The sequence below is a fragment of the Henckelia pumila genome, chromosome 4 (genome assembly GCF_033568475.1).
Source record: "Henckelia pumila isolate YLH828 chromosome 4, ASM3356847v2, whole genome shotgun sequence".
Classification (NCBI taxonomy): Eukaryota; Viridiplantae; Streptophyta; class Magnoliopsida; order Lamiales; family Gesneriaceae; genus Henckelia; species Henckelia pumila.
The window spans coordinates 140084968-140110550 of NC_133123.1; the positions used below are offsets into that span (position 1 = coordinate 140084968).

At 38.8% G+C, this 25583-nt stretch overlaps 4 protein-coding genes across 4 annotated transcripts; all 4 read left to right on the forward strand.

Annotated features, from left to right (window-relative positions):
• The first annotated feature begins 1842 nt into the window (after positions 1-1842).
• Positions 1843-20214, forward strand: LOC140866449 (uncharacterized). The gene is made up of 3 exons (XM_073271435.1): positions 1843-2302; positions 18683-18875; positions 19004-20214. The coding sequence occupies exons 2-3, from the start codon at positions 18873-18875 to the stop codon at positions 19910-19912; spliced, it is 912 nt and encodes a 303-aa protein (XP_073127536.1). The 5' UTR covers positions 1843-2302; positions 18683-18872; the 3' UTR covers positions 19913-20214.
• Positions 3267-5465, forward strand: LOC140861893 (uncharacterized). The gene has a single exon (XM_073264896.1). It carries the CDS (start codon positions 3267-3269, stop codon positions 5463-5465), a length of 2199 nt encoding a protein of 732 aa, XP_073120997.1.
• LOC140861894 (uncharacterized) lies at positions 5560-8368 on the forward strand. The gene is made up of 4 exons (XM_073264897.1): positions 5560-6093; positions 6212-6575; positions 6643-7575; positions 7818-8368. The coding sequence occupies exons 1-4, from the start codon at positions 5560-5562 to the stop codon at positions 8366-8368; spliced, it is 2382 nt and encodes a 793-aa protein (XP_073120998.1).
• LOC140861895 (uncharacterized) lies at positions 20206-22274 on the forward strand. Its single transcript, XM_073264898.1, has 3 exons — positions 20206-21305; positions 21384-21492; positions 21612-22274. Exons 1-3 carry the CDS (start codon positions 21184-21186, stop codon positions 22272-22274), a joined length of 894 nt encoding a protein of 297 aa, XP_073120999.1. The 5' UTR covers positions 20206-21183.
• The last annotated feature ends 3309 nt before the right edge of the window (positions 22275-25583 follow it).

Genomic DNA, 25583 nt, shown 5'->3' on the forward strand with positions numbered 1-25583 from the left:
CTAATCCATCTATTATTTCTCCATTCCAGGTTTATCAACAGAAGTGGGAGAAATTGAATACAAGGAATGAAATCAACCCGAACACTTGCAGGGTTGATGTTGCAGGAATATATCCAAGGGTTTGGCTAAAAAACAATGTCAATCCTAAAGATGTAAAACTCTGGTATGAATTTGGGGCTTTGGCCTCAGTTTATACAACGTCACCAAGCTTTCTGGAGATATCACAGTTACCAAAATGGATTCAGGAAGCAGTCCAAGAAACATGGGCAAATAATGATCATTTGTCCAGAGGAGATGTGCTTGAGTTATATTTTTTCAGTGCAGCTCCAGAACCAACAGTGAAAGGATCACACGAACCCTTTCATTTTATCAAGCTGAGGAGACCTGATATAAACAGTCATAAATTTATCAAGGATCCTAAAACTGAAGAAATACCCTTGGTGTCCACTTTCGGGGAAAATGAGATCTCAACCAGAAGGGCATGGGGTATTTGGGTCTGTCTTACTGAGATGGACAAAGTCAAGTTTCCATTCAAATTTTATCAGAATTCTGTGAACGGATCGTTCCTGTTGAACACAATGACAGGAAAAACTACAGCATTTGCGGAAGAACTCTTCGAAAAGAAGAGAAATCTTTTGTGGAACAACAAGCTGCCGGGGATTAAAGAAACTCGTCGAAAATTTTGTAACATGGCTCATATTAGACGATGGTCAGAGAATATCTGCCCAAAATGCCCAAATCAGAAGGAGGCAGAATTTGAAAAAACCTTTAGACCCCGAACGGATCGAAAGGATTTTTCCGAGACAAGGAAAGGTGGACAAGGACCACCAAAGATGTGTTTTCACAGGGGTCTACTTCAAAAGCAAAAGATGCCCCGACAACAATAAAGCAGGCATGTGAGGAGAATAAAGCCAAAAGAAAGTGGCAGACATGTGATTCCTCCACTAGTAAAAGATGCCATCAATAATGACATAAAGAAATACAAGACAACTGTAAGATTCCCTGAAGTTTCTCGGTAAAACGAGTGGAACTACAACTATAAATACAAGCATTTGAGAAAGCTGAAGACATCGATCATTCCCTTCGGTTTTCTTACGAATAAAATTGTTGTAATATTTCTCTTTCTATTGTAATAAGTTTTCGTTTATGTATTTCAAGAACGAAGCTACTATGAGTAGCTAAACAAGTTGTCTTCTCCTCTTCAAAGGAGTTGATTTATGTAATAATATTATGTCTGAATAATTTTTCTAAAGTCTCTTGTTCTTTCATGTTCATATTTTATAATTAAATTTATATACCATACGCCTTAAGGTAGAGAACGAATTAAGGCTGTGCTGGGTGTCGTTGAAGGAGCTTGTGCAGAAACCATCTGTTGCGACTGCGTGGTTGGAGTGTGAGGAGCACTTCGTAAAACTCGGCAGGTATAACCCGACGACATTATGGTCAAAGAGGTATTTAAATTTGATTTACTTTACGGAAGCATGTTGGACCCTAATCTAAAGTATATAGGCTGAAAACCTTGCGCAACCAATAGTTCTTCACGACATGAACTGGTTCGATAGGTAAAACAATGCCAAAATACAAAAGATTAGTTAAATACTTGTTTAATCAAAATTGGGAACCACTAGGGAGTGCAAACTAAAAAATTTGAATGTAGGGAGTTAGGAGAAATTTATGTTTAGATTTAGGGATTTTAAAATAATTACCCCTTAAAAAAATCAACTTTACCAAATTTTAAAGCTAAAGTAACATATAATATAATAATTATAAATATAAAAATACTGTACTATTAGACTTGCAAAATTGGTTTTATTTTATCATCATCTTCACCAATCTCTCTAACGTACGTCTCTCTCCACGATATCTGCACAAATTTCTTGAGGAAACCCAGACCACCGCCGCATTTTGATCGGCCGATTTTGCCACTCTCCGCCGCCGGAAACTCTAATGGATTTAGTGGTTTTGTTTCCAATGTCCAAAACTTTGCTTTCCTATCAAAATTTTACTGAAAACTTGCGACCCGGCTGGCATCTGTTGACGTCGGCCGCCGTTCGACGCTTGTTCGCCGTTGAAGTGACTCGTGCTTGTTGTAAACAGTGTTTTTGGGTCGTTGGTAACTAGTTTAAGTTTAGAGAAAATCTTTTCGAGCCAAGTTTCGATTTTTCCTCGAGTCCGTGGCTTTTCCAGTTGAGTTCCGGCTGAACGCCGTTGCAAGCTACAGTCTCTGATCACCGTGCTTCGTGTTCGGAAGTGTTGAAACTCGAGTTTTTCAGCCGTGGTTGGTGCAGATTATAGACTACGGGTAAGCCTATTTGGTTCGATTATTATTTGATTTTGTGAGATGGATAATGATCAAATAATTTATAATTGTTGTATATTTGATTGTATGTATTAAATTTGCTATGATTTGAGGAATCGAATACATTTCAGAAATTTATTCGGATAGTTTTGAAAATCCAGATTTATATATTGGAGAATTCCTTAAATACGGTGTAGCTTAAGTTGAGTATTGGATTGTTCAATTATTATTTTTAATATTATGATGTCCCTAAAAAATATACGTGTCTAACCCGACCCGAGCCCAATAATCCATATTTTTGGAAATATACTTTGGGGCCCATTTAGTCTTATTTTATGAGAAGCCTAGTCTGAAATGGCCCTGGTAGGGAATAAGATCGTAATCATGAATACATGGGCTTGAACCCTAACTGGTATGGTTGGAGCCCGACCCGAGCCCAAGAAGGGTCCAATATCTAGAACCTTCCACTACTCTCGAGCACATAAAGATCATCAACAGATAAGGATAATATCTTATGAATCCAATATCTGATATTATCTTTATATTGATATTAGAATCCTACTTGGTCAGGGCTCTTACCCGAGTAGAGTCCTGCTCTAACACATGTTCTACCTTGACAAGGTAACCTGCCCCTCCAAACCCCTAAAAATACAGGTATGGTTCATGATTTATGGATTCATCTCTTATATTCACTTCTTGCTCACACACTCACGCACACATATTCTCTTGTTCTTCCTTATAGTCACGCTCTTTTACTTTCGAGCACTGACTTAAGCATCGGAAGGGTCATACCGAAACACCTTCGGCGCCCCATAACTTAGTTTCTGTCTGTGCAGAGCTCCGTCGTGCCCGACCCGACCCGGTTTATTAAAGATTTGGAGATTCGCTCTACCAGACCGAACCCGGAGGAAAAAATCGACATCATCAATTGGCGCCGTCTGTGGGAAATTGAAGGAAAAGAGTTGAGATGGCTGAGGCAAATGGAGTCAAAGAAGAAATAAATCAACTTATCACCGCTGCTGTCGAAAGAGCTATGGCTGCAAGGGCGGAAACCAATCCCCCTCCCCCACCACCAGGTCAGAACGCGCAGTTAGAGGAAATCAGGAAACTGAAGGAGGAGATGGAGCTCTTGAAGAAGAAACAATCCGAATACCTAGCCACGCCAGTGCGGAATATTCCCTTCTCTCCTGAAATATTGGAGTCCGAACTCCCCAAAAACTTTAAATTTCCGCATATTGGGGAATATGATGGGAAAGGGGACCCGGATGAGCATCTGTCCCGTTTTGAGAATGCGGCGTTGTTGCACAGATATTCTGACCCGATCAAGTGTCGAGTCTTTCTCAATATTTTGATAGGACCGGCTCAACAATGGTTCAACTTATTACGCCAAGGAGATATCAAGGAGTTCAAGGATTTCAGCAATGCCTTCCTACACCACTTTGCTAGTAGCAAAAAACACCCTACGACTACTCTTAGTCTTTTTGCTATCAAACAGCAAGGTCAAGAAGATTTGCGAGTATATGTTCGTCGATTTAGTGCCTTGGCCCTGGAAGTACCTACTGCCACCACTGGCCTGCTTATCAGTGCTTTTACCCAAGGACTTGCTACAGGGGATGTTATTAAATCCCTGATCAAAAAACCGCCGTCTACTTACGATGAAGTGCTTGCTCGGGCCGAAAAATATGTGAATCTAGAGGAGGTACAATTTTCCCGTATGAATAATGGGATGGACAGGCCACCAAGTCCGAAGAACGCCCGGACCCCTAACACACCTCGGAGGATGGGACCATCTCCCCGACCCGAGCTGCTTGGGCAATTCACTTCTTTCACTCCTCTAAGGATGGGTAAAACTCAGGCTATGCGAATATGTGAAGAAAAAAGACTTCTACAGAGACCTCCATGGAGCGAGCAGGGGCCCTGTAGACCAAAGTCTGACAAGTATTGTGACTTTCACAATGAGTATGGGCACAATACTAATGATTGTCGTCAACTGGAGCAGGAAATTGAAAGAATAATACAACAGGAGCCAGGGATGAGGGATAGGTTGGCACGACAAAAAGGAGGATATCCCTCGAATAAAAGGAGTCACGAAGGTCCTGATCATTACGCACCAAGACCCCGACCTGGTCCACCCCAGGGAAATTTCCAACGCCCGAACCAGAATCAGCCCGGGAATAACCAGGGACCACCCCCTCCCACAAAAGGTGTTATCAACATGATATCTGGGGGACCGACTGATGGAGATTCCAATAGGGCAAGGAAGACAAGTAGTCGGAAAATGAGCAACATGGAGATAGCTGACCAGGTGGTTAGAACAGGCCCGACCATTTCCTTTGGCCCGGGTGATTTGAAAGGTTTGTCGGATACTACTCATAATGATGCATTGGTTATTCGAGCTCTGGTCGCTAATTATGACGTAGCCCGAATTTTTGTGGATTCGGGAAGCTCGGTCAATGTACTGTTCCAAGAAACCATAAACCAGATGGATTTGGGGGAATATAAGGTAGAGCCGGTGGTGACGTCGTTGTTCAGGTTCACGGGTCATGCCATCCGACCTACTGGATTGATCAATTTGCCGCTCACTTTGGGCAAGGATCGTACAAGTAAAACTCGGATTGTCAGCTTTATTATCGTGGATGCACCATCAGCATACAACGTTATCTTGGGAAGACCAGCCATTACTACGTTCATGGCCGTGGCTTCCGCACTATATCATAAAATAAAATTTCCTGTGGGTAATGAAGTGGGAGAGGTCCAGGGAGATCAAAAGATTTCTCGAAAGTGCTATGTGGAAGAGGTACGGATAGAACAAAAGGCGGTCAAAATCAACCATGATGACCGACCCAGGCCGAGAGATCGGGAACAAGTAAACTTATTGGAAGAAAACGCCCCTGTTATGGCTGAGGAAGAGTGTGAAGAGATCATAATCTGCCCCCCAACTGGTTCGGTCAAGGTTGCTCGGACACTAGAACCTATTCTTAAAAAACAGCTAATACAGTGTTTGATGGAGAACAAAGACGCCTTCGCTTGGTCCGTATCCGACCTTTTGGGAGTACGAAGAGAAGTAATGGAGCACAAGTTGAATGTTATACGAGACTACCGCCCTATTATTCAGAAAAAACGACATTTTGGGCCCGAGAAAGACGCTGATTCAGGGGCAAGTTGAGGAACTCTTGAAGGCCGGACACATTCAGGAGGTATATTTCCCAACTTGGTTGTCAAATGTGGTCTTGGTACCCAAGTCCTCGGGTAAATGGCGCATGTGTGTAGACTTCCGTGATCTAAACAAAGCCTGTCCGAAAGATTGCTATCCCTTGCCCCGAATAGATCAGTTGGTGGATTCCACATCTGGGCATGAGTTATTGTGTTTTCTGGACGCTTATCAGGGGTATCATCAAATTCCCCTGGCTAAGCAAGATCAAGATAAGGTGAGTTTTGTCTCCTCTACAGGAACTTATTGCTACGTGGTTATGCCTTTTGGGCTCAAGAATGCTGGGGCCGCTTATCAAAGACTAATGGACAAAGTTTTCAAGCAACAAATAGGCAAAAACATCGAAGTATATGTGGACGATATTTTGGTCAAAACCCGAACAGCTCGTCAATTCATTGCCGACCTGACCCAGACATTTCAGACACTACGTGATTATCTATTAAAGTTAAACCCGAGCAAGTGCACATTTGGGGTTCAGACTGGGAAATTTCTGGGATATATGGTCACTAGGAGAGGAATTGAAGCTAACCCGAAAAAAGTTCAAGCCATTATCTCTATGGAGTCGCCCAAAAATATACAGGAGGTACAAAGGCTGTCTGGAAGGATTGCCGCATTGGCTCGCTTCATATCAAGATCAGCAGATAAGAGTTTCCTGTTCTTCAAAGCACTCAGAAACTAAAAATTTTGAATGGGATGAACAGAGTGAGAAATCTTTCCAAGAGTTGAAAAAGTATCTAAAAGAGTTATCGGTGTTGAACAAACCAGTACAGGGAGAAGATCTCTTCGTGTATCTGGTTGTCACACCCCGGGCCGCTAGCTCGGTCCTGGTTCGGAAGGAGGGGGTAAATCATCTGCCGGTCTACTTTGTCAGTCATGCCCTGAAGGGAGCAGAACTCAATTATATGACTCAAGAAAAGTTAGCTCTGGCCCTCGTCATTACAGCTAGAAAATTGATACCTTACTTCTTATCCCACCCGATCACTGTTCTTACCAATAGTGCCTTGGGAAAAATTGCAGCCAACCCAGATGCATCGGAAAGACTGATCAAGTGGATTACAGAGTTAAGTGAGTACGACATAAAATTTGAGCCGTACTGCCATCAAAGCTCAAGCCCTAGCTGATTTCTTGGCAGAAACTATTCAGTTAAAGCAAGAGGACCATTGGAAGATATTTGTAGATGGATCATCTTGTCAAACAGGAAGCGGGGTTGGGATTGTGATAATATCAACCTGGGGCGAGGAAACCAACATCTCGATAAGGTTGGATTTCCGAGCATCTAATAATGAAGCAGAATATGAAGCCCTCCTGCTCGGACTAAAGGCTGCTCGGAATCTTGGTATATCCCGAGCTACCCTTTATTTAGACTCACAATTGGCCATACAACAGAGCAAGGGGAAGTTTGAAACCAAGAATGAAAAGATGATAAAATATGCTCAAGCATTAGATAAAGCTAAGGAAGAGTTTACCGAGCTCACTATGGAGTTGATCCCGAGAACTGAAAATACGAAAGCTGATCACTTGGCTCGTCTCGCAAGTTCCGTGGGTGAGCCACTCGAGCCCGGACTAAAAGGGAAAGAGCTGGTATCTCAACTTGAAAGTTTGGACGACCTGATAGCAGACGTACCTGAAGGAGATTGGAGGTATGGCATCCACAAATATCTGACTAAGGATGAGCTCCCGAACGATAACAAGAAGGCTCGGGAAATTAAAAGGAGAGCTTTGCGTTTTGTGATGGTTGACAAGATACTTTTCAAAAGGTCATTCTCTCAACCTCTGCTCAAGTGTCTTGGCCCGGATGAAGCTAATTACGTTTTGCGAGAGATTCATGAAGGCTGTTGTGGGAATCACTTGGGTAGCATAGCCCTAGCTCGGAAAGCCCTCCTGGCCGGTTTCTTCTGGCCCACTATGAAGAAGGATGCTTCCGTCCTGGTCAATTCATGCTACAATTGTCAGAGGCATGCCAATTTACAGTGGAGGCCTGCGGAGTTTATGAAGGCAGTAGTAGCCGCCTGTCCTTTCGATCAATGGGGAATGGATATTGTCGGGCCATTCCCGGTCAGCACGGGTCAGAGAAAATTCTTATTGGTGGCCGTGGATTATTTTTCAAAGTGGGTCGAGGCCGAGCCATTAGCCAAAATCACAGAAAAAGAAGTCTTGAATTTCTTATGGAAGAATATTGTTTGTCGGTTCGGAATACCGCGCAGGCTCATATCAGACAATGGAAGACAATTTTGTGGCTCTAAGGTCCAAGCTTGGTGTAAACAGATGAAAATTGAACAAATTTTTACATCTGTTGCTTACCCCAAGGGAATGAACAAGTGGAGGTTACTAACAGAACTATTGTGCAAACACTCAAGACCAGGTTAGATTTAGCTAAGGGAAAATGGGTGGATGAGCTTCCATCCGTATTATGGTCTTATCGAACTACAACAAGGTTCGGGACGGATGAAACACCATATAATATGGTGTACGGGACGGAGGCAGTCCTTCCTGCTGAGATTGGACAAGAAAGTGCCCGGGTCATAGCCTACGGCCCGGATAACAATAAACTGAGGGCCATGGATTTAGATTTGGTGGAAGAAAACCGAGCTAGAGCAGCAGTTCGGTTAACAGCTTATCGTAAAAGAATGACCCGAGCCTATAACAAACGGGTCTACCCTCGGGCCTTTCAAGAGGGGGACTTGGTTATGAGGAAAATTCAACACCATGGGGAGAGAGGAAAACTAGATGCGAAATATGAAGGACCCTTCAAGGTGGTAGGGAAAGCAGGAGTGACTGCTTATTACTTGGAATATTCTCAAGGAAAGAAAGGAAAAAGGCCGTGGAATGCTCAATATTTTAAGAAATATTACTCCTAAGATCCCAAGCAGAGTTAGGACAACCGACCTCATAAAGAGCATGGGGTTGTGAGTTATTTTGTTATTTTTTGTTTTAAGTTTGATAGTAGTAGTAGTTAAGTTCTTCTGTTATTTCTTAAATCTTTGAGATATGTTTTGTAAATTATCAATGAAAAAATGACATGTTTTGTCAAACAAAATTAAAGCCCGATCAATTCGGCACATACCACGCCATTCGTGGTCAGAAACCAAGCCCGATCAATTCGGCACATACCACGCCATTCGTGGTCAGAAACCAACCTGATCAATTCGGCACATACCACGCCATTCGTGGTCAGAAACCAACCCGATCAACTCGGCACATACCACACCATTCGTGGTCAGAAACCAAGCCCGATCAACTCGGCACATACCACGCCATTCGTGGTCAGAAACCAAGCCCGATCAACTCGGCACATACCACGCCATTCGTGGTCAGAAACCAAGCCCGATCAACTCGGCACATATCACGCCATTCGTGGTCAGAAACCAAGCCCGATCAATTTGGCACATACCACGCCATTCGTGGTCAGAAACCAAGCCCGATCAACTCGGCACATACCATGCCATTCGTGGTCAGAAACCAAGCCCGATCAACTCGGCACACACCACGCCATTCGTGGTCAAAATTAAAGCCCGACCAGTTCGGCACTCACCAAGCCATTCGTGGTCAAAATTAAAGCCCGACCAGTTCGGCACTCACCAAGCCATTCGTGATCAAAATTAAAGCCCGACTAGTTCGGCACTCACCAAGCCATTCGTGATCAAGATTAAAGCCTGATAAGCTCGGCACACACCACCCCATTCGAGGTCAAAATAAAAAATTTTAGCCCGATCAGTTGGGCAATCCCCACGAACTTTGGGATCCGATTAAAATTTACATTAAATAGTGTATCATAAAGGATTACCAGCTCGGGCATTACTTTTATACTTAGAAAATTTTGTTAAAATTCCAGCTCGGGAATTTATTCAATACTTGGCAAAATTTTGTTAAAATTCCAGCTCGGGAATTTATTCAATACTTGGCAAAATTTTGTTAAAATTCCAGCTCGGGAATTTATTCAATACTTGGCAAAATTTTGTTAAAATTTCAGCTCGGGAATGTATTCAATACTTGGCAAAATTTTGTTAAAATTCCAGCTCGGGAATTTATTCAATACTTAGCAAAAATTTGTTATCATTCCAGCTCGGGAATTTATTCAATACTCAGCAAAATTTTGTTATCATTCCAGCTCGGGAATTAAAATTATATTCGGCAAAACTCTGAACAATTTATACATCCAACACGGGTCATCCATTCATAATACGGAATAAATTAAAAACCAAAAAGAAGACCGCGCAGGGTCTAGAAATGGAACTTGCTCGGAACATTGTTTTCAACATTAAAAGAAAAAAAAAACACTAAGGAGCAGCATCCTCCTTTTGCTCGGGCTCTTTTTCCTCCTGGTCAGCCTCCTCCCATTCGGATCTCCCCTCCTCGTCAGGCAAGTCATCTAAGGCTTTGGCTGAGTCAAGGGAGGAAAAAGGATGTTCAGCCTCAGAATATCCTTCAGCCCTGATCTGGGCCAAACATCCCTTGAAGCCATCTTCAAAGAATGTCACATTCTTCTCAGCACAAAGGTCGGCAAAATCAGAGGAATTGATAAAATCCTCCTTCCTTTTTGACCATCCGACCTCGAACTCCTTATCCTTGGTAGCCAGAACAGCCTCGAGCTCGGTAATACGCTTCTTGGCCTCATCCCACCCGTCTTGAGCTGTCTCAATATCCGACCTCATATCATACACTTCCTGGTCATGAGCAGCTTTGATATCACGAATCTGTCCAGTCAATGCAGCTATCCGCTTCACCAAGGCATCTTGATTCAAAGAATGCTCAGCACGGGCCTTATAGGCGCGGGCAGTAATCTCCCCTGACCAGGCGACAACCTAGAAAGAGAAATATAGTGTATCATTAATAGGAAAAATGATAAAAGTAATTTTTCAAGTTTATAATTAACCCAAAAATTACCTGCATGAGGGCCAAGGCTAGAGACTCCTCAGCCTCTTTATCTAGTACCGCCCGAACTATCTCTAGGTCCTCTGTAGAGACCATGTGCTGCATAATATTCAAGCTCCCGGACTGGTCCGGTCGGGCAAAGAAGGAAACTCCCGGGCTGTAGGGGTGGTCGGGATCACCTCGTTCCATCACTACAACAAAACTGTTAATTAACAACACCAAAAAGACAACGGTTTTATACACAAAATGTTGTCTTTTGTCATTTAACAACGGTTTTTACAAAAACCGTTGTCGTTGGCCTTATTTTAATGAAAAACGACAACGGTTTTTAAAAAACCGTTGTCTTATATGTGTCAAAGACAACGGTTTTTAAAAACAAAAAATCGTTGTCTATGAGCGTGTTTTTTATCGCCTACGACAACGGTTTTAATTAACCGTTGTCTATGTGCGTGCTTTTGGAGCTCTACCACAACAGTGTTTTTTTTACCGTTGTCTTTTTGTATTGTTTTATGTAGTCTACGACAACACTTTTTTTAAACCGTTGTCTTTGTTTTTTTTTTTTTTGTTTTTTTTTCTTTTTCAAAAAATATAAATATATGTGCACATTCATTAATAAAGGAAGACCCAAACCCTAGCCCCAACTCGTCACCCCATTTTCTTGCTTCTGTCCAGGACAGAATCCCCAGCGTGTACATCGCCGTCTCTTGCAAATCCGCCCATGCCACCTTCTACGGCGGCAGCCACGCCTCAGGAGCAATGGGTAAGTAGATTCTCCTCCTCCACATTTTCTCATCTGGTTTTTAATGTAAATTAATTACTTTAATTAGGTGGTGCTTGTGGGTACAGGAATTTGTACAGCCAAGGCTATGGCATGAACACGGCAGCACTGAGCACTGCGCTCTTCAACAACGGGCTGAGTTGCGGGGCATGCTTTGAGATCAAATGCGACGCTGCCCACGCCCCTAGGTTGTGCAACCTGGGGAGCCCCTCCATTTTCTTCACCGCCACAAATTTCTGCCCTCCCAATTTCGCTATCTCAAACATGAGTAAATAATTTTCGGGTGCTGACATTTTAAAGCATGTTTTCTTCAGTTTTTTGATTATTTTCAGTTCAAGAATGTGAAATTTTCTGGATTGTATCTTCTGATTTATTAATGATATTGGATATACTGAGTTTTGTATCCTGTTGTTGGGTTAATTATTTTTATTACCGAAGAGGTGTCATTTAAGGGATTTATATTGGGGGAAGAGTTGCTCTCTTAACATTTCACGTACTTTAACGTGTTTATGTGTATAGTGCGTCAGTGCTGCAATCAGGGTATTGGGGATGGGCGGCTATGGATCCGGAGCCAGGGAGATGTAGTAGAACAGACAGGAAGAATGGAGTTGCTTAAGGGATGTGGTGGCAGGGCAGAAATATTGCGAGTCCCATGTCCAACGTGGCCGAAACCATTCAAGAAATCCTGTGGAATCCCCCCCACATCCATCACCCCTTACGATGGCGGCTAAGCAGGTAGCAATGGTGGTGCTCGTGAAGTCAAGAAAACTAACAACATTACTTCTCATGTAATGGTTGCTGGCGGTGACAACACTCCTCGTTTTACTTTTTCGGGGCCTTCTCCTTCATTAGACCTTCTTAATCTTACCCAAAGGTAAACTTATGATTTAATTTGATACAACTTAATTCTTTTACACATTTACTTGGAAGAACCATGTTGGGGTATTTTCATATTATATTCCTACTTAACTGATCCAACTCTTCTACGTGAGTGTTGCATTTCAGAATATATCAATTGATACATGGCCTATTTTAACTGTCGCAGGGGAAGAGCTATTATTCATGCCTGATATTTTTCATGTTTCATGTGATTCTCTGTCTCATGATATTTCAAAGTCATTGGATTCATGAGCATAATGCATGAGGCCTCAAAGGACTCTTGATTTTTTTTTTTTTGTTTTCTTGTTGTCAAAATTTGTTCTTTTTCTTGGTCTATCCAACAGACAAAAGGTGCTCTGAGTTGTTTATGAACTAGATAACTTCAATTGTTCACCAGGTTTGCCATGGAGCTACTTATGTCAACATAGATGTGCTAGACAACGTGAAGGACAAAAGTAAAATCTTGTTAGTGGAAGGTACGTAGTAGTATTACAAATTGTGGGTGGTTGTGCTAAAATTTGTGTTTTAAGCTGGTTAGTTTATTTATTAGATGTTTCCGCTGACGTGTTTGAAGCTAAAGTTCAGGGTTTGAGCTCAGATTGTGATTGATTGTATTTATTGTTTCATTCGTTTTATTCGGGTAGATATTAAGAACTGAATGGATTCTTTTGACCCGATTTCATATTTCTTGGTTGATTAAAGCAGAAACAGATTTTGGGACCTGCACACAAAAGAAGTACAAGAACAGGATCAATGCAACCATAGATTCGGCGAGGAGAATTGCGAGTTTGTGCTTTCGATCTCATGCATGATCGTTCATTTGGTCCGTTCCCGTTCATGATGTATTTTTCAATAGTTTCCCAGTTTTAACTATGTACTGGACTTAGACAGAGATTTCAGGTTTGCAATTATGAATCTTGCATGCTAGAAAGATATGCAAATAATTATGATCGGAAAAAAAAATTGTTGAAGAATCTTGAGCGGTCTGTTATTTTTCCTTTTACGTTGATAGAATTGGTTTGAACATGGTGTAGAGTGTAGACTGTTCTAGATGTTAATCTTCAGGAAAAAGGTTAGGTAATTTTCTTCTGTCTTGTTTTTTATTCCTGCCATTTTGTTTTGTTGCAGTATTTAAATCTCTTTGTCTTAGAATTTTGATATTTTTGCATTGCATCTGACATTTTCCTTTGGTCATTTGACGTTATTATTTCAGAATGGATGGGATACTTTCTTCTTCGGGAATCAATGTTTGACTCTGTAATTTACGCTCGGGATTGCTGGCTAAAGCCAAATAGAATCATTTCATGAGTTATTCTAATTTTAAATTTAAAAAGAAATCAAAATTTAAAAGGGAATACAACTCCTATATGATGTTATTCAGAGGTAAGGACTTGACAATTAATCAACTGGTCATATATTCATCATTAATTTGCATACTCTTTTTTCTCTTCAAATATTAATCATATGCGTAGTTAAATTGATTTAAATTTCACATTTTTAAACTTTTTTTAAGATGGGATATTGAAAGTATGAACCAACGGCCTGAATACATGCAAATATGCTATCTAGCACTTGATGATTTGGTAGATGAAACAACCTATCATGTTCTCAAAGAACAAGGAATTGTCATCATTCCTCATCTAAAAACAAGATTAATCACTCAATGCCTTGTTTTAACTCGAAGATCTTTAACTAATATGCACTGCTTTCGATCCATCTTGTGAATAATTCTTCCTTGGACACCCGAAAATGGTATCACTATCATTCTCTCTCTCTGGATTGAGCACCAATAATATTACAGATTCAATTAAATCAATGGATGAGTTTTGTTCTTTCTAATACCTCTTGTTTTCATGTACCTTAATTCCCCCCCCCCCCTAGATCTCATCATTTTCCAACCCGGTTTTGCAAAATAAATCTGGGTTTTATTTTAGTTTTTGTGTGATTTTTCACTACTCCGACAGTTTTTTTTAAGAATTTTAGGACTGTTGGTTCCATTAAAGATGAAACAAAAGTATATCTTGTGAATTTATGGCATCATCAATGGTGGTGGATTAATAGTCGTTTCAAGGATTAAATACTTTTTATTTTAATTTAAATTCCTTGTCCGAATTCTATTTTGGAGTTTTTGAAACAAAAAACCTTTATTATTATTATTTTGGTGGAAATGCTTTCTTGAAATTAGGCTTGTGATATTCGTAGTCTTGGTTGTCATCTCATGTAAGTATAATCTAAACCAAGACTCTCCCTTTACATTCGCCACCCTTGAGTGCATCAATTTTCTGCCATACTAACGTGTAACAAATGAAGAAAATTGTGTTACAAGTACATTGAAACTTATAATCGTTATATGCTAACGCCAATGATTTTATGTTTTCAACTTTTCAGTTATCTTCCAGGTGGTAAGAATGGCACTATATGGAGGTGAAAGTGGAGAAAATCGAGCTTCACCCTGAAAAAAACAATGTTTCTTCATTCTGTAGTAAGTTTTAAAGCTAATACAACTTATTGTTTACATAAAACTTAATGTGTAATTTATAAGGTTTCATACTATTGAGACATCATGAAATTGTTAAATTCAGCAATTCTTTCGGGAGTTTTTAGTGTCATTTCATCCTTACTATAAATTAATTGTGGAGTCTTAGATACGTTAAAAATATTGAAGTTATATTTCCTTTATCCTTAAGTTTTGGTGTGCTCCAACGTTAATATACAAATTACAATGGATTCCTTTACAAATCAGTACTCAGTGTTGCGTACTTCATTTTCTTGTGTCTCAACATGTCATAACATAATTAATGGTTATGTTGATTGACTCCGTAGATAAAATTAGTTTGATTTTAATTAACTATTTTAAATTCCGTTCTGATCTTGTAGAGAGATATTAGTATCCATAGTCCCCGTATCAACGGCTTACTACTTAGCCGGCCTATAAAGAAGCACAGATCACTTCGTCTAATTTGCGTGCATCATCTTCGCTTTCATAATAATTTCGTTGTCTAATCCGATTTCTTTTTTCTGTTGTTTGCTGATGTGCTGACCGTTCAGATGATTTGTCTTTATGAAGTAAGATTTCCGTATGCTCTGTGCTCAACAAATTATTTTCTGAACCATTTCAATCAAATGTTTCATCAACACTTGTTTTCTTGCAGTATATGTCTTCAATTCCAAAAGAAAAGGTGATATCCAGCACATGCTCTTCACGGACAAGAGCATAATTGTGAAAGTACAACAAAAATCAAGTCTCTAGCTGCTTAAAATTTGTCTTGATCATTTGTAGATTTTTTAGTGCTTCTCCAACCCTTTTTTTTTTTTTTTTTATATCATGCAGATTATTCAAGTCAACCTCACTAACCAGAACCCAAAGCCATTGGAAGTGAATATATAACATTTTTTTTAGGTACGTGAATATGTTTCTGAAAAATTAGAAAGTATAATGGGGACGATCAATCTTTACATTCAAGAAAATTTGAATTAAGATTTCAATTACAATGAGTACTTTTCATTTTAATGTTTTGGATATCTCTTAATTTTTGCTTGACAGTTGTCTTTTACTTGTATCAGGTTGGAACGGAAAACATTGAAAAAGAAACGAGTTATAGGAAAAGAGATTGTTGAAGGGTGTTCCAAGTTTATCAAGATTAATGTATAAATTTATTTTCTAGTGTTCATTGAATTAGAATTAGATTATTTTTAATTTGGAATGATTTATATGTTGAAAATTATATTTAATTTTATTTTTGAAATTTTTAATTTCGAGTGATTATAATATTAAAATTAGTGTTTTTAAATTTTATTTTTTGTTTTACACCTTGAAAAAGACAACGGTTTTTCACCGTTGTCTTTGTTCAAATAAAACTGTTGTAAAAAACCTGGTTATTAAAAAACACACTTAAAGACAACGGATTTAAACTGTTGTAAAACCGTTGTTGTAAGTTTCAAAAGACAACGGATTTAAATTGTTGTAAAACCATTGTGGTAAGTTTCAAAAGACAACAGATTTAAAATGTTGCAGAACCGTTGTCGTATGCCTTCAAAGACAACAGATATAAACTGTTGTCGTAGGGTGTACTTTCGACAACACAGAAAAGTACAACGGTTTTTGAACCCATACGACAACGGAATATATCCGTTGTCGTTTGCAATTTTTCTTGTAGTGCATATGCTCGGGAAGGGACCCAAGATCAATGTAAGCTTTCTCTTTCCCCTTCCCGGAGGCAGCGATGTTAGCCCGAGAAAGGGGCTCAGTCTTGTTCAGGGTTTCATCTCCTCGGACTTTCTTAGAAGTCTTCTTGAGTTCCAGCTCGGGAATACGAGGGTCGGATTCAGTGACGGATTCCGCAGAGGCTTCAGGTTTCTTTCTTTTCAACCTCTTGGTTGCGGCTCGGAAGTCGGCTGGCATCTCTGCTTGAGCTATCCAGTCGTCTGAAAAAATTTATATATATACATATATATATAACAAGGTTAAAAAAAAAAAAAAAGAGAAAAAAGGGGGAGGAGAATAAATAAATAAGGGGTGCACGGGAGAGTAAAGTAACGAATAATTAAATGGTTAAGTATTCCTACCTAAATCACCCTGGACTTCTATTCCTTTTCTACAGAAGCCATATGTGCATAAGAGATCATCCTTGATCAAACTCTCGATATTGAAGATTTTAACAGAAAGGGTGGCCAAGAAGTTGGTGAAATTGTGGCTGGGCTGAGCATGAGGATCAGGAGAAATAAAATTCATAGCCCAGTTTGAACGGCATAGCCAGGGCTGCTCGGGCTCAGGTCGGACAAAGAAATATCTATTATTCCAACCTTTGTGGGAGCTTGGTTTCCCTTTTAGAAATTGGTATTTAGAACGGAGGGAAATATAAAACCAGCCCGGGGCGGTTTTCTTAATTTGAAGAAATTTGGTGAAGTTTCCTATGTCTAAGGGGACTCAGAAAAAACAGAATAAAACTCCTAAAGATAATATCGAGCCAAAAGAGTTAGGAGTAAGCTGGCTCGGACATATACAAAAATATTGAAACAGGGCCAAAATGATGTTCGGGATGGGGAACCTCAAGCCCATTTTCACTTGATCTAGGCTAAAGCTTAAGTATCCTTCAGGAGGTCTATGAGCCCAGTCCCTACGACGCGGGAGCAATAAGTCATAAGTATCAGGCATGCCTGACCTGTCCCTAATAGTTGGGCCTATGTCTGGACTAAGGTGGGAGGCTAGGATTTGGAACCAATGTTTGCCTTCCGATCTTAGTCGGGCCTCATCAGTCTTGAGGGCGTGAAGCCTTCGCATCTTGGCATCCCGAGTCTCGGCGGGACTTGGGTCGGCATCTGACCCTGAAGAGGCAGAATGCTCGGATGCCTCGTGAGGGAGAGGAGATTCAATAAAAGCAACTATTTACCGGACAGTATTTTCGTCCGGGGAAGACATCTTAATTTAATATTTAAAACAAAGAAACTTACAGAAGAAGTTGATTGATCGAAAAGTATAAAAGAGGAGCTCGATGGTTGACCGATCAGAAATGAAACGGGAATAGTGGATCGGGTCGGGGTACCTCACGGAATTTTGACAGAGTAACGCCCACGCTGTAAAGGTGAAAAATGAAGTTTTTTTTACCGCCCTATTTATAGGAGGATTGAATTGATCTTGACCGTCTGATGATAATCTTGATCAGCGGTCCGGGGTGAGCCGCGTCACTCAGGGAATCTCTCGGAAATTGTACCATCGCGAGATCTCTGCCGTCCAGAGAAAGCACATGACAAGGATCGAGATCCGGACCGTTCACAGAAGACACATTGTGATATATTACATTACACACAGGGTATATGGGGCTCGGGGTCCGTTCAGAGGACTATATGGTCTAAATTTCATACTTCTTTAGACCAGTAGGGGGAGGTACTATTGATGTCCCTAAAAAATATACGGGTCTAACCCGACCCGAGCCCAATAATCCATATTTTTGGAAATATACTTTGGGGCCCATTTAGTCTTATTTTATGAGAAGCCTAGTCTGAAATGGCCCTGGTAGGGAATAAGATCGTAATCATGAATACATGGGCTTGAACCCTAACTGGTATGGTTGGAGCCCGACCCGAGCCCAAGAAGGATCCAATATCTAGAACCTTCCACTACTCTCCAGCACATAAAGATCATCAACAGATAAGGATAATATCTTATGAATCCAATATCTGATATTATCTTTATATTGATATTAGAATCCTACTTGGTCAGGGCTCTTACCCGAGTAGAGTCCTGCTCTAACACATGTTCTACCTTGACAAGGTAACCTGCCCCTCCAAACCCCTATAAATACAGGTATGGTTCATGATTTATGGATTCATCTCTTATATTCACTTCTTGCTAACACACTCACGCACGCATATTCTCTTGTTCTTCCTTATAGTCACGTTCTTTTACTTTCGAGCACTGACTTAAGCATCGGAGGGGTCACGCCGAAACACCTTCGGCGCCCCCTAACTTAGTTTCTGTCTGTGCAGAGCTCCGTCGTGCCCGACCCGACCCGGTTTATTGAAGATTTGGAGATTCGCTCTACCAGACCGAACCCGGAGGAAAAAATCGACATCATCATATTATTTAATGCTTAATGATCTTTGTTATGATGTGAGTATTTATATTTTAAAAATAATTGCGCAGGATCAAATAATGCAGAAGACATGGATGGACTGTCCTCGTGCTAGTCTTCAATATCGAGTCAGAATTCTACACTTTTTACGTTATGCATATGCTAATACAAATGATGAAGTGAGGAAACCATGTCCTTGTTGCAAATGTATAAACTCATCAAATCACGATCGCGCAACAATCTATGAACATTTGACCATAAATGGTATGTTTCCAGATTATCGCATTTGGGATTTTCATGGAGAAATGTCTACTGGACAATCTAGTAATAACATGTGTAGGGGGCATCAGATTTAATCGGAGTCGGTTTTTGAGACGACTAACCATGGACAGGTGGTGCAAGAAATGATACATGAAGCATTTGGGATGCGTGAAGAACCATTTACGAATAATGAAAGTTGCTTCGGCCCATCCACAAGTCATACGCCAAGCGAATCGAATGTAGAAGATTTCTATAGATTGGTTGACGATGGGAAACAACCTCTGTATACTGGATGCACCAAGTTTTCCAAATTGACGTTTCTTGTTGAGTTATTTCAGTTGAAAGTTAGTGGGAAATGGAGTGATAAGTCTTTTTTGGCATTACTGGACTTTCTTCGCCGAGTACTTCCGTTTGAGGCACAGGTACCTAATTCTTTTTACGAGGCAAAAGAATTAATATCCAAATTAGGACTTCATTACGAAAAAATACATGCTTGTCCAAATGATTGCATGATTTATTGGGGGGAAAATGAGAAAGAACAAGCTTGCAAAGTGTGTAACCTCTCGAGATGGAAGAATTTGCAAAAATTACCAAATAAATCACTGAGAGGTGGAAAAAAACGCCTTCAACTGAAAGCTCCTCCCAAGGTTTTTTGGTATTTTTCATTAAAACCAAGGTTACAACGATTATTTATGTCGTCTAGGACATCTGAAAATATGTTGTGGCATTCGAAGAAACGGGTAGTGGATGGAAATCTTAGGCATCCAGCTGATTCATTAGCATGGAAGACATTTGATGAACATCACCATGAATTTACATCCGATCCTAGAAACGTACGGTTGGGTCTTGCCACTGATGGGTTTAATCCATTTAAAAATCAAAGTTCTTCACATAGTACTTGGCCAATTATCGTGATTCCTTACAATTTGCCACCTTGGGAATCAATGAAGCCTCATTCAATTATTTTATCCACCTTAATTCCTGGCCCAAAAGCACCTGGAAATGATATTGATGTGTATTTACAACCTTTATTGATTTAACTAAAGGATTTGTGGGAAAATGGGATTTCGACCTATGATGCGTGCAGTAAAGAGATGTTCCAAATGCGTGTTGCACTGCTTTGGACAATTAGTGATTTTTCTGGTTTGGGAAGTTTGTCTGGATGGAACATATATGCCAAAAATGCATGTCCATCATGTGCTGATAAGACAGATGCATTATATTTGAAGCATGGCAAGAAATGGTCGTTTAGAGGGCATCGTCATTTCTTACCTCGAAATTCAGAAATTAGAACGATGGCAAGTTATGGCAAGCCAGAACGATGTGAGTTAGATTTAGCACCGTTGTCTGGATCCAATGTTCTTTCAATGACTCGATACAGGAACGTGGTATATGGTAAGATTAATGCATCAAAACCAGCCACACGAGTGAAAACAGGGTTGATGGAACAGATGTGGAGAAAACGAAGCATATTTTTTAGTCTACCGTATTGGGAGTTTAACTTGATCAGACATAATTTGGATCCTATGCACATTGAGAAAAATGTTTGTGACAATATTCTTGGGACACTTCTAGGTGATTCAAACAAGAGTAAAGATAATGCTGCCGCACGTATAGATTTGAAAATATTAGGTATTATGAGACAATTATGGCCGCAGATACAACCAGATGGCAAAGAGTATTTGCCAGCAGATGTTATTGTCTGAGCAAAGATGAAAAAAAAATATTTTGTTCGGTGTTGAAAGGCATTCGTGTCCCTGATGGTATGTCATCCAATATTTCAAAGTGTGTGGATGTTGGACGTTGTAGGATTATGGGTCTGAAAAGTCATGATTGTCATGTCATAATGGAACAATTTCTTCCAATTGTTCTCCGCCGCGTGTTATCAAAAAAAGTAACTGCGCCATTGATTGTTTTATGTGAATATTTTAGGACAGTGTGTGCGAAGACATTGCGAGAAGATGAATTGCAGAAGGCAGAAGAAGGGGTGGTATTGGCTTTATGCCAGTTGGAAAGAGTTTTTCCACCATCATTTTTCACAGTAATGGTGCATTTGGTGGTACATTTAGCGTACGAGGCAAGAGTAGCTGGGCCTGTAAATTCCCGGTGGATGTATCCAATAGAAAGATATCTTGGAAGACTTAAAAATTTTGTTTGAAACAAAGCCCAACCAGAGGCCAACATCGCAGAGGCATATTCGGCAGATGAATGTGTTGTGTTTTGTTCTCGTTATCTGGAGAGTAACAGCTTGTTGTGCAATCAAGGAACACGCCACAAAGAGACACCAAATGTTGAGTTTTCATCATTAGCAATGTTTCCGCAAGTAGGAAGACCTACAAAAGGACGTCAAGTTGTTAATTTGGACAACAAAACTTTGGCTCAAGCTCATAGATACATCCTTTCCAACTGTACAGAATTGGAGCCATATCGTGAGTATGTATCATTTTTTAAACTTGTTTTTTGTTTTCTTCGTAATCGAAATTTCTAAAAATCACTTTTAACATTAAACAGAGAATTTAAAAACGAACTGAAGAGACGATATAGATATGGTCGTCGTCCAACTAATTCTCAGGTGGATGATATGGTACGAATGCAATTTCCAGAATGGTTTGCAAGACGCGTAAGTATTATACTTAAAACTTACATGTATATTACTAGTTTCATTATAAAATGGATTGGTTATGTTTTTAGATATTTTTATCTCATTATAATTATAATTTTATTTTATGTATCTTACAGGTTGATCGAACGAATGAACAAATTGATGAATTGGATCTAAGGGCGCTTTCACGAGGTCCAAATTCTGTGGCCTTTAGTTATCAGGGATTCAATGTAAATGGTTTCGTATTTCGCACAATGGAATCTGAACAGAACAAAAAAGTTCAGAATAGTGGGATCATGGTGCAATCGATGCATGATAATGATGATAATGAATCAACCTACTACGGCAGATTAAATGATGTAATCTCAGTTGATTACAGCAGTCGTGGAAGAATTGTTCTTTTTCGATGTGAATGGGTTAACACTACTTCTGGTACAAAATTTGATTCTTTGGGATTTACAATGGTTAACTTTTCACGCCTAATACATACAGGGGAACAAGAAGAGCATGAACCTTTCGTTCTAGCTTCACAAGCTCAAATGGTTTATTATGTTCGTGATCCAAAAGAAGAGGATTGGTATTGTGTTATTGGTCACACACCAAGAGATACATACAATATGGGTGATGAAGATGATCGTGATAAAATGCATTTTGTTGATAGTAATTGTTCTGATATACAATCGTTGTTAAGTGGTATAAATAGGGAAGATGTTGAGTTAACTAGATCTGATGTTGAGGGATCAATAGTTGATGGCACGCCTGTCGCTAGCAATAAGACTGATGATGAAAATTTTAATTGAAGTTTGTGTTTTCATTCATTTTGGTGAAAACATATCTTTACATGGTACGTCATGAATTTAATTTTCTTTGTATATGTTAGTAAAGGTGATACATTGTATTTATCAAACTAATTGTTTCTTTGAAGTATCTTACAATGCCTAATTCTCTTGTGGGTTAAAGACTATTTAGGTACTTCTATAAACTTTGTGAATGTATGTGCTCGTTTGTTAGTGTTTTCGTACGGCTTGTATTCCGTACTGTTGGATGAACATTTTGGGGTCATTGGTCTGCTATTCCAACATATCAGCAGGCCCATATTGTATGTCTTACGTTTTGTTTTGTTTATGATCGAGTTAGTTCACAAATTTACTCACATTTCCACTTGATGGCATTTTATACTTTGGTGATTCTTTACATTTAGTTTTCCATATTTTTATACTCAATTATGTTCTTGATTTAGCAGCCCTCTAATAGCTTATGTGTGTATAATTTATATGTATTCCTCGAAAGATTTTTTTGGAGGATCTAGTTTAGTGCAATTCTAGAATTCATTTATTCAGTTTCCAAGTACTTTGTTTTCTTTAAAAAAAAAAAGGGTTGACCCCGAAGGGGACCCCATTCCACATGAGTCAGATGCCCATTGGCTCATGCGGGGGTTAAATCGAGGGATGTGCACGAGTAGGCAGGGACCTGAGGGAGGGAACAACATGGTCCAACCCCCAGAGCATACCCCCAAATATTTCAATGAGGAATATGCTCCACACGAGGATCAAACCCGCAACGCTGAAAATTTCTTCCCACGTCACCTCAGGCCTTACCAACTCGCCTATGCCCCGTGGGCAAGTACTTTGTTTTCTTGTTTTGGAGAGAGGTGGATCTGTAAGTGGAATCTATATTTGGAAATTCCCATGTTTTCTTGATTCATGAATGATATTTTTGGACACTTGATTTATTTTCCCTCTCTCTTATTTTAGGGGTATGTGATTATAGATCAAAATTTCTTAACAATGTTGAAGGTTGTGGGTTTTCTACGCTATGACATATGACATGGTAGATATTTGGTTCTGATGAGGGTGGGTTGAGTTGTTTGCAAGCTATTTCAAGTCACAGGTGAGGCCTTTTTCTGCTGCTGTTTGTTTTTGAGGTTTTTGTTCTTACTTTCCATTAGATATTTATGGTTGTTGGGTGCTTCCAATATGTTAAGTTCGGATGAGAAATTACTCAAGTTTGCATTTTAAGATCTATTATAATTTCCTCCCATCATGTGTCTTGTTTTTTTATGAATACTAATTTGTTATGGAATCTTCAATAATATTGTAATTCATAAGAATTTCATCTATCATATTTTCTGTTGTTTCAGTCCCAAGATTGATCTTCTCTGGATGAAATGTCAAAAAGGCTTCATAGGTGGTATGCTTGTCGTCGACGACATCGATACGGCGAAGATGAACTACCCAACTTCTTCGGAGAAAACGGGCCGGGGAGGTCTTATCCTGAGTCATTGGTGATTAGTGCGGACACGGTTTTATGGGAGCTCGAAGTGTCTTTCAACTAAACTCTCTCGGTCCACTTTTATATTCACGTTTTCCTCTCTGAACACCATCCATGGCCTCTTCACAGCTTTGTTTAGTCGAATCGAACATATCAGTTCATCGCACAGCATCTGAATGAGTACTTTTGCTTGATTTGGTGTTAGTTGCTTGTCCTGGATTGTACATTGACGGGCAAGAGTACTTCAATGCGTTTCGAGCTTGGCCCGGAAGAACATGAAAAGCCGTAAACATTCCTCTACCGGTGGAGTCACATTTAAAATTCAAATGGAACATTTTTAATTATCTAATTAGATTTTTGTGTTAATTAAAATAGTACGAGATAATATATGAAAATCGTAAATCAAAACTAAAATACGTGTGTATATATTTATACATTATTTTATATACAAAATGTTTGTGTTCACTTGCTAATAACATTAATATATCTGCGGGCCTACGTAGTGTGGCCGATCCGTTTGATGAATTTATTTAAATTTATAGTATATTATTTTCAATAATCTATATTATTATTATTATTATTATTATTGAGATCATATTTATTGACAAATTTTCGTGTAGTTATCTTATGATAATTTATTTGGAACGTCGAGTTCTAGTTGGGTTCGTATCAATACGGTCGTCAACCAATCTTATTATTATTATTATTATTATTATTATTATTATTATTATTATTATTATTATTATTATTATTATTATTATTATTATTATTATTATTATTTCACAATCTAATTATTATTATTATTATTATTATTTCACAATATAATAATAATAATAATTATTTAACAATCTTATTATTATTATTATTATTATTATTATTATTATTATTTAACAATCTTATTATTATTACTGTTATTGTTGTTATTATTATTATTATTATTATTATTATTATTTAACATATAGAATTAAGAAATATTGACATCATTTTTATATACTGAAACAGTTTTTTTTATATTGATAATATAGGTTTTCACAATTTAATTTTTATTTTGTAAAATTTGATTTTTCTAATTTTTTTTATTTTGTTAGTGAGTATATTTTAAATTTTCTAAAAGTCTATTTATAGAAAATTTAAAATATACTCACTACAAAAATCAAAAGGTTTTTTTTATAGTGTTGAATCGAGTATGATCGGACCGTCTGATCAGGGATTCAGAGCCTCCGAACTTAGCTGATTCAAATTCAAATTAACTTAGTTTTATAATCATCAAAACATAATATTTGAGATTTGTTAATGCATTAAAAATATTAATATCAAAACACAAAATTTGTATGTGTTTAAGACGTAACATGTAGTATATAACTTGAAATATCTAAAAGCTTAAATTTATAGTTAATTTATCAATTTATTTAATGTTTGCCTTAAAATAATTAAAACTATAGTAAAAATAAAAAAAACATCTTTTCATAATTAAGATCATACGAAACTCTCTACGTTTGAAACTTTTGAAGCTTGATCTTCACGTCTCGATGCGCTTCAGGCTTTTTAGAACCTCGAATATTACTGTGTTTTTTATTTTTTATTTCATTATTTTGTTAAAAATAAAATAAAAAATAACATAAAATCGAGTTAGTTGGGTTATCCGGGTTCTAGTTGATTCGGGTTTGTGTTGAGACATCTTTTACTAGTTTTTTGTGTCAACCTGACCTGAACTCTCCTGATCCACCCAAATTGGTACCCCTGTCCACCTCCATATCCTTCATATATTTGTCACTCACTTCTCTAAAGGGTGTCAATGTAGGTGGATTGGTTCGGGTTGGAGAAGATATTCTTTAACA